General features: G+C 33.3%; 1 protein-coding gene across 6 annotated transcripts; it reads right to left on the bottom strand.

The window, feature by feature from the left end:
* Window positions 1–8,928: 8,928 nt before the first annotated feature.
* On the bottom strand, window positions 8,929–12,897 carry ARF10 (auxin response factor 10). Of its 6 annotated transcripts, none has more exons than XM_039046265.2 (6): window positions 12,420–12,897; window positions 12,264–12,332; window positions 10,904–12,028; window positions 9,472–10,382; window positions 9,314–9,379; window positions 8,929–9,233 (listed from the first exon to the last, which is right to left on the bottom strand). In XM_039046265.2, the coding sequence occupies exons 3-6, from the start codon at window positions 11,993–11,995 to the stop codon at window positions 9,152–9,154; spliced, it is 2,151 nt and encodes a 716-aa protein (XP_038902193.1). In that variant the 5' UTR covers window positions 11,996–12,028; window positions 12,264–12,332; window positions 12,420–12,897; the 3' UTR covers window positions 8,929–9,151. The 6 variants fall into 6 exon arrangements, with proteins under 6 accessions (XP_038902193.1, XP_038902191.1, XP_038902189.1 ...); XM_039046263.2 differs by having other exon boundaries at window positions 12,239–12,332; window positions 12,420–12,895; XM_039046261.2 differs by having other exon boundaries at window positions 12,264–12,327; window positions 12,420–12,761.
* Window positions 12,898–14,603: the final 1,706 nt, after the last annotated feature.

Raw genomic sequence — 14,603 nt, 5'->3', positions numbered from 1 at the left:
TAAGCACAACCTTCAGTAGCTTTGATTATGCATTATCAGCCGTCCCCTGCCAGGTTTGTCATTATCATCTCTTTTTTTATTATAATTTTTCATTTCAAATTTAGAAATGACGTCAGACACCTTGTTCTGATTTACTTGTTAAATGCCATTTGTAAATTATAGTTCATATAATTGAGTTGATGCTTACATTATTGTATTCTTTTCGCAGGGTTCTCGTGCTGCTAAGCTGTGGTCACATTCATGTTATTTAATTGTGCTCCCATTGCATACGTAACATTAGGTTGCTGCATTTTAAATCCAATTAAATTAAAATTTCTCTCTTCTGGGTGAATGTGCATTCGTAATTTGCTTCTGCCATTTGTTGAAAGCCTCCACAGATGAAAGGAAATTGAAATTGATGATATAATGGATTATATTAATATGGGAAAAGATCATGTGGAGGGTTATTAAGAAATATAAGTATTGGACTCGTGAAAGGAGAAACCTTATAAAAAGGAAATGATTATAGACATTTGATGTAGATATATTTAAATATTAAAAATTTCGTAATATAAAGTACAATCGTGGGATGCATTAATATGTGATTGTATTAGAGGAGTTTGGGAATATTGATCCATCACATCGGAAGCGACAGAAGTGATGGGCAATACCAAAGTTGTGTCTCCACCATAACATAAATCCCATGATGAGATTTTAGGCAAAAACATTATATGGTTACTATAATATTGATTGCCGAATGCCGACCTATGAAAAGCAATCACTGAAGAACACCGTCTCTTCATGACGGTAATGACACATTGTTCATTCTGGATTCCCATTTCCATTTGGCAGTGTATTAATACTTCAACGGCTGCATCATTGTCTGTTTCAAATGTGTTTTTCAATCTCTATTCAGCTGGTAGTTGTATTATATATACATATATTGTTGTGTCTTTTCTCGGCCCATGCAAGTGGGGTTTGACTATATGGTGCTAGTTGAAATGAAAATTATTTCAACTACCACTATAATTATACAGAAGAATGGTGTTAAAAAAAAAAAGCTTTTGAAAAAAAATATCAATTTATACTCTAAATTTTAAGGTTTGATTCAATTTAAACCATGAATTAATAATTGTATTAATTTAAACTTTGAACTTTTGTAGATGTATTAATTTATACCCTCAATTATGTTTTGCTTGAAAAAATTTCATGTTACTTATAATTGTATCAATTAAACCTCTAAACTTTAAAACATGAATCAATTAAAGCTCCTAGACAAATTTTCCTTTGAGAATATTTTGAAAATCGTTTGTCTTTATTCTAATCGTCTGTTTTGTCAAAGTGATATTTGAACAAGTCTACAACGTTTGAGAATTAATGCATGGATGATTCTCAAAGATAATCGTAATGAAATTGATCGACTTATGAAAATTGAGGAGTTTATTTGGCTCAAATTATAAGTTTCATGAATATTGGTTGAATGAAATTTGAAAGAGGAGTAAATTGATACATTTACAAAAGTTCAAAGTTTGAATTGATACAATTTTTTATTAAGGATTTAAATTGATACAACTCTTAAAGTTTAGAGGTATAAGTTGATATTGTCTTAAAAGTTCTTCATTTTGCATAGAGATATAATATGTAGGGTCAACAAAAATCTTTTGCAAGTATCTGTCTCAACGATTGGGTGAAGAATCTTCATTTTAACTGGGATGGAGGTTAAACGGGAGACACGAAAGAGGCTCCAAACGGAAATGGGAGGAGAGATGAGATGAGGATTGGTTTTCCCGCAGGGATGGGAATAGGGAGCTCCCCAAGACCTGCTTTGTCTCATTGCCAACCCTAGTAAAATGTAGTTTACTAGATTGAATAGTTTGAACTACCAGGCTAGAAGCCAGAAGGGCTAAAGTAGGCATGATCTAGAGCTGCCACTGTGACCAAAACCCAAGTGGACAGTGTCTTATTTTTTCACCAAACCAGAAGAGTTTTCCCTTTTTCTGTTTGTATGAAATTGATTGGACATGGCAGGCAAGTTGCAGTGTGGTGTTTCCTGTTTGTAGGGTTCCCCCATTCCTTTCCATTCCTTCCCATTTCATGTCAATATTATTATTCATATATGTATGTTGTGTTGTGTGTTGGGGCCATTCATGTACGGTTGCCGCCTGCAATGCCTTTACTTCTTCCATCTCCTTTTGTAAGCTTTTAGTGAACATTTATTCGGTATATGCTACAGAGTTTTCTTTTTCCTATCAATGCTCAGCCTTTCTTTTTTCACTTTAGCCCACTATTCCTATTCCCCACTAAAAAGCCTCTGTTTGTCTTAACTCCTTACAGTACTATCCCTCTCTTTTACTGTTTAAACATGACCTCATTTACAAGTAATGTTCAAATTATAATTTTTTACTCTCTACTTTTATGGTTAAATTACTTCAACTTCACTTTATTAAATTGTTTGAGTTGTTGATTTTACATATTATTCTGTTTTTGTATGTTGAGGAATGTTTAACTATCTATATTGGTTAGATTTTTAAGACAATGTTTTGGTTGGAAAGTTGACAGCAAATTAATTTTATTTTGTAGTGTAACCAATAATGTTTGTTGGGGGGTTTTTTGTGATTGTTTTTAAGCTAAATTATATTAAAATTTTCAAGTTTGTGTTTGGAAGGTCTTTCAATAATAAATTATTAAAATTTCGTTTGATAATCATTTTGTTTTTTAAAATTAAGTCTATGAACACTACTCTCGCCACTAAATTTCTTCATTTGTTATTTATTTTTCACCAATAATTTAAAAAACCAGTCAAATTTTGAGAACTAAAAAAAGTAACTTTAAAGAAAATTAATTTTGTTTTTGAAATTTGACTAAGACTTCAACCATTGTACTTCAAAAAGATGCAAATGATAGTATGAAATGTAAATGATATAATCTTAATTTTCAGAAAAAAAAAAAACAAAAAACAAAATGGTTACCAAACGATACATAAAGTACAAATATTTGATATAAATTGAATTTGATATCTGATAGGACTATAGATACTTTTTAAAATCAAAACAAACTAAATATAAACTTGAAAGTTCACAGGTTTGCTATACTTTTTAAAGTACAAAGGTAGAGCGGACACAAGCTCTAAACTTGAAAGTTCATCGGCTAAACTTATAAAATAAGTCCAAATAATTTGTCACATTAGATTTAATTTTTGTTATTTCTAACTAATCAGGGAGGATGTTGGGTAATTAAGCTTTATTTAAAGGATAAAGGTGATCATGGAATTTAAAAGTCATAGTAACTAAATTTAAAGTTGAAAAAATAATTTTTTGTAGTTCAGAAGTTATGAAAGAACATACATACACCCAACAAAGAAGAGGAATAAGTTATTGAATAGTGTAAAAACCCACAAGCATATACCACTAGGCCTTGAAAACAAATGCTAATTAACAAAATCAAGGTCTTTTTTTTCCCAATATAGAAAAATCTCTTTAAACATAATTGAATGAGTCAATTTCAAGCATTGACTTAAACAATTAGTGAGATTAATACTCTTGCAAAACTAAAATTTAAAAATTGTTTTTGAGTACAAACTCCCACAATGTTCAATATTTAAAACACTTGAAAACAAGTGACATAGGTGTCCCAACAAAACTATGGGGCATTCAAGACTAAACTTAAAATCAAAGTTGGTAGAAAATATCAAAACTAGAATGAAAGAAAGAATCTAGAACAATTGGTAAGCTCATCTAACCCACAAGAAATTTACAACAAGCCATAATTATTGGAAAGAAAAAAAAAAACTCCACTTAACCTTACGTAAAACTACACAATAATGTTCAAATTATCATGAGAGATATCATATCAATATTGAATAGAGAAGTGAGATATTTTTCTAAAGTAAGAAATACAAGTTTTGAATATTAAAGCTACACAATGTTTAATTTCAACTAGATTATGACATATATTTTTCTGAATCTTAAATAATGAAGTAGGAGACTTTTCCCTAGTCTATACTCAAGTAGAGTATTATAAGAAATTAAAATTATGGTCCCATTTAACAAATCATTAATTCCATTTTCTATCTTTAAAAAGCATACGTTTTTTAATAACTAGTAGATGCATGAATTGAGAAAGAAAAAAACCATCATAAATATCTTAAAATCTTCTCAACATTTTCATTACTTCTTGGTGCTTCATTAATAAAATCTTCAAAAACCTCTTAATTTCACTTTTACTCTCACTCCTTGAGATGAATTTTTAGAACATAATCAAGAGAAGTATTAATGAATTATTGAATAACATTCATAGAAGTAAAGTCAATATTATGTCTCTAAAAGTTACTTTTAAAGAAAAAAGAAAAGACATAAAGTTGAAGAGAGTGAGTGGATATATAAATGCTCCCCAACATCATAATGATAATGGTAGACGTAGCTTTTAGTTGTAGACATCCTTTGTTCAACATTCAATCCAACAAATTAACTCATTATCATCACTCACCATATGCACTTTTGGCTTTCCATAATTTTTCTTCAAAAAATAAACCTCATTTCTTCATAAATTTATAATATATACTCATGAAATAAATCTTTGTGAATTAAATCGTGTCTTAATCAATGATAGATTCTCTTTTTATCACAAAACCTTACCTTGTATAATTTAGACTTGTAGCATGAAGCACAAGTTAGAATTGTATTCGAAGTGATGTTGAGGCTAGAGTGCATAAAATGCATATATTTGTGAAGGGTTTCACTCTGCCTTGAGTACGTGTCAAATACTCTTATGTTGTACCTACTAGCTCAAGTCTAGAAATTGCTATGTTTCTCATCAATGCTTTCCTTTGGCTAGATAGGTCGACTTTCTAGGGGTCTACTTCATGTCAAAGTGACCTTAGTATTTTGTTCCTTTCACCTCGACGTGTTGGGATAAAGGTTTGAAACAAACATCTTTTAGTGATCAAGTCACATGCAAATCATTTATATACCCATAACAGTATGGGTGTTTAAAAGTTGCAAGGTTAAACTTGTTAGTCAGCTTCAGTATAACTCAACCAATAGTATATGTACCTTCAACTAATAAATCAAATATGTTAACTAGTTCTTTATTTTCTTAGTAAAAAAAGTAACAATTTGTTGAAACATTTAATTTTATCTTATATATAAAAAGTTCTCAATAATACTTAAAACTATGTTGATACAAAGTTGATCTATCTTTAGTTTTTATTTCGTAACATATATCTTGTTCTTGTGAAATAATATTTCATTAACATATTTGAATACACCAACATGCCACATGAAAGTTATTTGACACAAAATTAACGAAATTCATTTTTTATCCACCAAATTTTAAATTAATTTTATTTCAACGATAATTAATATATATTCTTTTCTTCCAAATCAAGATTCTTATATATGCAATTGTTATACTAAAAGGGAAAGAAAAAAAAAAAGTCTAAATCATTTATTACCACTAAAAATTGAAAATAACCATCTTTTCTCTTTCCCTCTAAAAATGACAAAGCTTTCAATTTTCTGCAATACCAAAAAATATATATATAAAACAAAGAAGCAAATTATCGAAGAATCAATAGATAGATGCTTCTCGCGAGAAGTAAAAATATCGCGGGGTCCACATTGATTTAACCGACCCGCCCAAGGTTAAAATTAATAAATAAATAATAGGACTATCAATTACGATTGGAGGATCTGGTCCGTACACGTAAGCGTTGATCTTGCGTACACGTCATGCGTCGAGTGTGTTTTGAAAAAATTTAATTCGTTAGGAGTGTGATGGAGGAGACGCATGCAAATAATAATTTTTTAAAAAAAAAACCACCGCACGGGTGAGTATAGATGCCACGTCACCAAATCTCTGTCGCTTCCTGCCGAATTACCACTTTGCCCCATTACACGACAACACATATTTACCCACTTCACTCCTCTTCCTATTTCCCGTGACCTTATACTGTTTTCCCCATCTAATTTTTTCATTTTCTTCTTGTTGGAATATATTATTTTCTTTAATTACTCTTTTTTAATTCAATAATCGTCAGAATGAAAAATCAAATCTTTTAACTTTTAGAGAGGATGTCATGCTAAACTCACTTTGACATTTAATTAATTACTTCTTTTAATCCTTTAGAAAAAAGAAATAAAATTATCTTTAATATATAAATAAATAACAATAAAAGAACATATTAAAGACAAGAATATTTAAACTTCCAAATTTCTTGAGTGATAATATTTATTTTTATCAATTGAGTTAGGTTTAAGTTGATAATCTTAAAGGCTATTTGGACGCCAACTTAAAGTTGGTAGTTGGGCTATTATAGTTTGAGATTTCAAATATAATAGTAGTATTTACAATTATTTATAAAATCTATAATTAACTATAGGAACACTATTAAAAAATTTTCTTTGTTATGATGTTTATTATTTTCTATTCATTCTCTCCCGCTTTCTTTGATAGAATGTTTACTATTTTCTAGTCTAACCTCTACCCTAAATATAAACTATTATAGCGTAAAATACCCTCTTAATATGCTAAAGAAAAGAAAGTTGATATTTATTTCGTGATTCTTTCTAATGTAATAACAATTATACAAGTAGCAATTAAATATACAATTTTTTATTTTTTTTTGTATGGAAAGAGAAAAATGATGTGAGACTCAAATATTTGGTTTATGTTTTTTTGGGATAAAGGTTCTGTCACGTGTGGTTCTTGGATCACGTGTAAAACACACAAGTTGGTTGATGTCAAAGTGAAATAAACTCTTATATATAGAAAATAGAGCGGATGGGAAGGGATAGCATGATGAAATTAATTAATAGAATAATTAAGGAAACATTTCACATTGGGAAATAATACATGAAAATGACAGCCATGTAACACTCATTAACACATGCAAGACAGCCTAAAATACCCCTTTTGTCTCTCATCATTTCTTTATATTTTTTAATATTTCTCTCTCTTTTTCATGATTCATCGTTCGATTTTCTTACTTAAAAAAAAAAAGAAAAAGAAAAAGAAAAAAAGTGAGTACAGCATGTACCCATCTTTTGTGCAGTCTAAGTAACACTTAATATTATAATCATTTTTTAATTTTATTTGTAGTGTGTAAGAAAAAGAGGAACATACAACTAGGTGCAACTTAATATATCATCACATCATTGTAAAAAGAAAAAAAGAAGTCAATTGTCCATTCTTTAATTATTATATTTTTACACTGATAATTTTCAACAAAATTTCTTAACTAAAGAAGGGAAAAAAAAAACTAGTTAAAATGACAAGATGATGATGGATAGTGGATTGAAATAAAAAAATGATTGGGTTGGCCCTAAGTTCAAAATCATTGACGAATTGTCTACTTAAAGTTGGCCACAGATGGACATGTTAACATTGGGATCTTCACAAGGTTTGGTTTGGTAATCTCGGCAATTAAAGAATTGATTGTGTATTACATTAATTAATATAAGTAAAGCAAAAATAAAAATGAAAGAAGTTAATTAATTAATAGTGTTTGAATGAAAAAGAGGAAGAGGGGGATTGAGTCAAATCTCCAACTCCTAAACCACGAGACAAGCACAAGCACCAAAACGGCGACACAAAATGGTGGACGGCACGTGAGTGTTGCCCCAATCCCACGTGTGCTTTACATTGAACGTGCAAGTTTTTTTTTTTTCTTTTGGACCCATTCATTCACTCGCTCACTAATTATTATTCTTTCATTGCTAATGTGTTTTTTTGGGATTTGCAAAAAAACCCTTTTTTTGCCATCAAATTTCAAAACCAACCCACGAGAGGGGGAGGGGCCATATGCCAAAATTTAGAATGAGTTAGCCGTAGAAAATGTCACCAGGTGCAATAGGGCTTAGGTTGGACCATGCTTTGGTTCCACCATTAACATTATGCATTAAATTCCTTTGCCCAATCCATGTGCAAAGGTTCCACATTTATGATTCAAAATTGCAACTTTGGTTATAATAACCCTCTCTAAGACACGACATCATAATAGAAAGTTTAGATCTAAACAGTTTTTCCATTTAAAATGAAATGTTTGTATTCTAATTCAAACATCTATTTACCCTATTCTTAAAATCGAGTCTAAACAAATTATTCAATTTGTGGTTGTCTCTTAGTAACTATTAGATATAGATTCAAAAATTTGCATGTCTACTCATTATCACTAAATCTAAGTTTGAAATCTAACGTGTGATTCTCTTACATCACCTACAACCTAGCTATACTATCCACTTGTTTTAAATTGCTTTTAAGAGTGAAAACTATCTCCACAAACATTTCGTTTTCTCAACAAAATGAAATGTTTGCCTTCAAATCGAGAGAGATCCAATCCCTATTTTTAAAATTTTGTGTGGTTGCCTCTTAATAGCCATTAAATATAGTTTCAAAAGTTTATTTGCCCATTAATAATCACTAAATATAAGTTTGAAATACTTCTACGGTAACACCCTAAGCTCAAAATTCAGATTGGGATTCAGAATCCGAATCCGTCACCTAGTAGCCTCGACATTCTCCTACATCCTCATATATTATCTACTTGTCAAACTGCTTCCAAGAGTGAAGATTATCCCCACAAACCAACACGAGTCTTTTCAGCATAATTTATCCTTACCTACTTCCTAAAAGGTCACCCAACATAAGTTTGCTGAAAAATAAGTGCGTTAAATTTTAAAGTTCCTGTGGTTGAGGTACACCTTCTTTGTAAAGGTAACAACTTTTAATTTTTTTAAGCATTTCTTTCTTAACAATACTTTCGTATTCTCTAGATCACTCTCATTTGGATGATCTTAGTTCATTTATGTACCCATCCTGAACTCGAGTATTACATCCATAGATAAAAATTATCGGCCACATTGTGGCAACCTCCAAAAGTAATTTCTGCTTAAGTTGGGGTCATGTAAGGGAAAATTCAATATAATTGACATTGATCTTTGAGGCGAGTCATTATCAAGATAAAAAGGAAAATATGAATAACATTAGGCATCAAACAAGATCCAGTTAGATATATTATAGACAGTTGCATTTGATGATGATGCATAGTAAGACAAAAACATGATTAATAAAATGATTGAAGATCTCAAGAGTCTATTTTCCCAGTAAACAAGCAGAATTCTGGAGCAGATACATTTGTTGGATTCATTCCCCCTATAATCAGGAAAGGTAGGCGCTAGGCAAATATGCTCAAAGGGCCAGTCCTGTTTGAAGCATCCAATCCATTTTCACCACTTCTCATTCCATCCATCAATGTCCTACAAAATCATTTCCCAACTTTCATTCATTATTTTCTTCAACACAAATGGCAGCAAGAAATGTAAAAGTTCATCCATACCTTCCCAGCTTGTCAGAACCCGAGTCCGTTAGTATCGTCAGTCTTCTAGCTGTTTTGATGAAATCACTGATGTCACAAGGAAGAAGACTTGATATATAAGTTGATTGAGGATGACATTGTATCTGTGTGTAAGAATAAACTACCAGAATTGTTGATACCTGAATGGTTTATCACCAGCTTGTTTCACAGCACCTGTTGCATCTTGGTACAGTACATGGCTAATTAGAATGTCTGGTTTTTCCATACCGAACATATTCGCAAGCCTCCTGTATAGTTCTTCATATGAGCCAATGACTGAAAGGTTGAGTGTCCGGCCCACATCTTCTGACTCCATAAATACCTTGCAGTGACCGGTGTCTAGGCCGAGTTCAGTGGCTTGATAACCCTGGTACCATGGAAATCCTACTCCTGATGACTTGTTTGGAGAAATTTGCTGCTTGGTAGTGGATCCTGAGTTATTAGAAAGAAACTTCACTCTCTCCAAATTCATATCCAAGGAGCTTTTCTCTGTCCGAGGTGAACGAATGTCGCCGGAAGAGCTGCAAGTGATTTGCTGTTCAGTGAGTATAGGTTGACCAAAGAGTAAAAACTGATGCTTCTTCACCGAATCGGATCTTTCCAACTTTGGACCAGTCTTTTCCCCGTTTAGCAACGCTGATGAGTTCTGACTGCTGCTATCTCTGTGGTCTGTTACTGATCTATTGGAAATCCTAGAGTGAAAATCAAGCTGCTGAAAACTGGATGGAACCAGCCCTAATTGCAGTTTGTTGTTGAGATGGAAATCTGATAAAGATATTCCAAATTGAGTATGCCTGGCTCCCTGTATGCCTACAGAAGTGTTATCAGATAAACAACACATGGGACTGCTTGGCCTAAGGGTATTGCTCGAAAACGAAGACAGTGGGAATTGGCCGTCGAGGGGAAAGTCTGGGTGTTGTGGTAGTCGAAATTTCTTTCTCGGTGGAGAAAATGGTGATAGTTGAATGACGGGCATGTTTGATACCAGTTCAACTAACCATGGGCTAACACGCTTCACATTCTGTAGCAAATCTGGTTCATCCCATGTCACCTGCAGTAGAAGGTTTTACCATATAGATTGAATCCTTTCAAGATAGGTTGCAATTTACTTAAAAGCCCTATAAACCACGCTTTAACAATGCAAGTGATACAAAATATAAGGCCAAGCAATTGATTGTCTCCGGCATTCAAACAAACAAAGTTCATCAGGAAGCATAAACAAAGGACCGACGAGATAGCAGAAGGCAAATGATTTCTGGATAAAGCGCAACGAAATCAAACCTGAACCAGTCTATCAGCCACATACATATGATAAAATCCTATCTATCCCACACAGTGATAAATTCTCAGTAACATATTTAGCAAGAAACCAATTGAACAAAGAAGCAAAAGACGGGTAACCTAATGAACCCAGAAAGAGTATCTTCTCAGGTGAAACCAGACAAAATCAAATATTTGGTACTAGAAAGCAGCTTTTCAGGTGAATTAATGCACTTCAATGACAGTGTCCGGAGCAGAAGAAACTGCAGAGGAAAGTGAATGAGACAGAGAGGAAGAGGAAGAGGAGAATACCTGAAGAAGCCGCCATGGAGAATTAGGCCAACGGATAGGATCAGCAACTTGAACAGAAGAAATGGTGCCCATAAACCAACTAATCCGAGAAGAATCCTCTGTCTCAAATGGCATCTTGAACCTCATACCAGAACACCATTGGATCCTCATGGCGGCTCGCACCGATGAGGCCTTAACACAGAACTCCGGCGTGCTGGCACGTGGGTAATAAACCACCTCAAACGGCTGCCCGCTCGCCGCAAGCGCCGCCGCTTCCATCACTGATTCCGGCCTCACTTTACCTTTTCCCCTCAAATTCCCACCACCACCACTGGAACTCAAAGACCCTTTTCTACTCAACTTATTGTCATCATCTCTCAAAAACATCGTCAATCCACCGTAAGGTGGGATGCAATTTCCACCGCCGGGATTCCATCCGTACGGGTGATCGGCGGCACACCCAATTGCCCGTTTGGCTCGCCGGATTCCAACACAAAGGTCGCCATTTTTGGATCTTAGAAAAACAATCGAATCGCCAGCGACGAGCTTCTTCTGATTCACAAAAGTACTCCACCCAGTAGTCAACAAATGCCGGCGAGGCGTCCCTCTGTAAATATGGCGGAACTTCCAAACCTCGCCGTGAACATCCTTGGCAATTACCGTCTGAACCGGCGGATCCGCCGTGTAATCCAGCCGCGGAAAAATAGTCTCCGCACAGTACCTCGGAACGGAAAACCCACCGCCGTTATTGGCATCAGATTGAGTCAACGTCTTGGCAAAGGAAGCCGGTTTCTCCATATTATTCTCAGACCCATTACTCCCAAACCCACCCTCGTCTTCGAAATTGATGTCGTTGTTCGGCAGGGGAACCATTCTTATATTCGCAAAAACCTCATCCGTTTCATGGTCAGCCAAGAACTTAACGGCGAGCACTCGACAAGGAATAAGAGGCGGGATTCTGAGTGAAGAGGTGAAATCGACGGTGGCCTGAGCATGCTCGGCGTGACCCTGAGGGAAGTAGAAAACCTTGGAGTTAATCGCCGGCATCTGGACCATACCTCCGGCACAGGCATGCCATAGTTGAGGATCTAAATTTTTCTCTGCTTCTTTCATTCGAATGACTGCGTTTTCCCCCAAATGTAAACCCTGAGGAAAAGGAATCAGAAAAGGAAAAAAACCAATGAGAAAAAAAAAGAAAAAAAAAACAGTGACCCTTTTCAAACTAGAACGACATTCTACATCCTCGGTGTTTAATTTCTGACCAAGAAAAAGAGACGCAACGAATAAAATTAAATGATGAGAACAGAGAACCCAGTTTGATTAGCATGAAATAATTGAATCAGAATTAATTGTTACCTTAAGATCAGTCTCAGAGTCTCACCTCTGAACCCAGTTTTTGTTCGTAACCAATAATACAGCTTCCTTGATTGAAAAGAAGAAAGCAACTGAACTGAACCGAACAGGGGAAGAAGGTCAGAGTAGGAATGCGATAACCAAACGAAAAACCCTCAGATTCAGCATCTTGGGGTTTACTTACTTGAAAGTCAAAAGAGAAGCCAGAAAATGAAATTTGAAAGAAAACTTCCAAGTGAGGCAATCTGAGTCGGAGTGAAAAGAGCAAATCCTTCCCAGCTTGTTGTTCTTCTGAAGCATTCAAGAGAAAGGGGGGAAAGGGGGCAAAAAGGAGAATGGGGGTAATGTGTTTAGATCCCAAATGGCGAGGGGTGTTGGTTGAAGCCAAGGAAGGAAGCAAACAAAACAACCAAACAAACAATCTGAAAATGGACAAAGGAAAACGAGAAAACAAGGAAAGGGGAAAGAAAGAGAGGAGCTTTTTTATGTTTAATTTTTTGGTTGGATTGGATTCGTATCGTATCGCGGGATGAAGAGGGAACCCTGGATGATGAATATTAATCCTAAAACAAGGCTACAGTGAACGAACAAGTTGGAGACCATTCCTCTTTTTTACTCCTCTCTTTTTAAACCTACTTTTCCAACGAAAAGATAAAACACACATTAAATTTTTTTTACACCACACCACTTTATATTGCTTAAAAAAAATTCATCTTTCAACTCTCATCAAACAAAACATTTACTAGGTAACAATTTAGTTTTTGTACTTATAATTTTGGAACAATTTAGTCAGTAGTCCTCATATTTTGAAATTTTTAACAATTTAGTCTCTAACATGAAAAAATTTATCAAAGTCTGATGTCCATTTTTATAATTTTGTGACATTAACTTTATATTTTATAAAAAATTTGAGTCTCTAATTAGTTTATCGATTTATTTATGCAAAAAATCTCATCAAATCCTAACAATAATTTTTACAATAAATTGTTACAAATTTGAACGTATAAATACTAAATTGTTATAAGATTGAAAGTTCAAGAACTAAACCGTTACAAACCGAAGTTCATCGACTAAATTGTTACTTTTATTAAAGTTTAGGGACTAAAGGTAAGATTTTTAACCATTTTATATTTCATAGTTTTGTTTAATTTTTTTAGTACAACGGCGGTGGAAAACTGAACTAAAGATTCATGATCATTGATACATTTTGAACGTCTGTTGAGTTAATGTTCATTTTAGCTATATCTAATAGTTAATAGAGAGCTTACAAGTTACAACAAACTTATATCATATGATTACTATGAGACTAAAAAAAAAGTGATAGCAATCTTATAGAATTATTACTCTTTATCTATTAAACTATCCTTAATTCAAGAAATTTGTGGGCCTCACAACTAAATAATATTAATTTCATACTTTATCAACTTCTTACCCAATGAATCTTATGATTAAAAAAAGATGGTTGAGTGTGTATTATTTATTTATTTTTGTTTACTGATAAATGTCGCCCAGGTCGGACTTCTACGGCCCTTTTTGTTCTTTTGCGCGTGTTCTTCACCTCACCTGTTTTCTCCACGCGCTCTCTTCTCAATAACTCCATTTTTTTCCTTTTTATTTCATCCAATACTTTTTTTGCTTTTTTTTCTTCCTTTTCAATCTCATTTTAATCCAACTTCCAAAATGATTCTCCTTTATAAAATTACAAAACCACCCTTATATTAACGCGGTAATTACCTCAAACTTAATTTGATTAAATACTTTTTTTAACCAGTAATTTTAATGGCGTGGAATATAGATGTACAACTTTTTTCTTAAACTATAATGGTTGTCACAATCTAATCTACATTTATATAATGTTCACTGTGAAATGTGATGCAACTTTTAAAATTGGTGAAATGGGTATTCAAGCTGTATTCAATGGGAGACCTTGTTGATTACTGCAAATTACACTCTATCAGTTTTGTGGAGCTCACTAATGCATTGGTTCTCCATCAAAACATTAACAAAACTTTGGAAGCTGACATTTATCCTTTAAGGACTGAGATTCATTCTTTGATTTTGTTGGGGCCTTTTATTACACTATTCTTAATAAACTGACATGATTTACTAGATTCTCTACATACTTTACATTATTGTGATGCTACTAAAAACTTATATTTCGTTAAATATAACTACAATTATGTGACACATGTGCATGGTTCTCACTCTCGAAGAAATTGGACATCGTCGATTTGACTAGAAAATCATTCCTTATGAGTGAAATTTGTTTGAATTGTTGAACGGTTGTTTTTCTTAATTTTATTTGTTTTTCTCGTATTTGAAAAAAATGTATTTTTAATTCAATAGAACTTGGAAACAATACAAATTC

This window comes from Benincasa hispida, chromosome 10, assembly GCF_027475165.1.
Source record: "Benincasa hispida cultivar pf3 chromosome 10, pf3_genome.v1.1, whole genome shotgun sequence".
NCBI classification, from domain to species: domain Eukaryota; kingdom Viridiplantae; phylum Streptophyta; class Magnoliopsida; order Cucurbitales; family Cucurbitaceae; genus Benincasa; species Benincasa hispida.
This window is presented reverse-complemented; position numbering and strand designations above follow the sequence as displayed.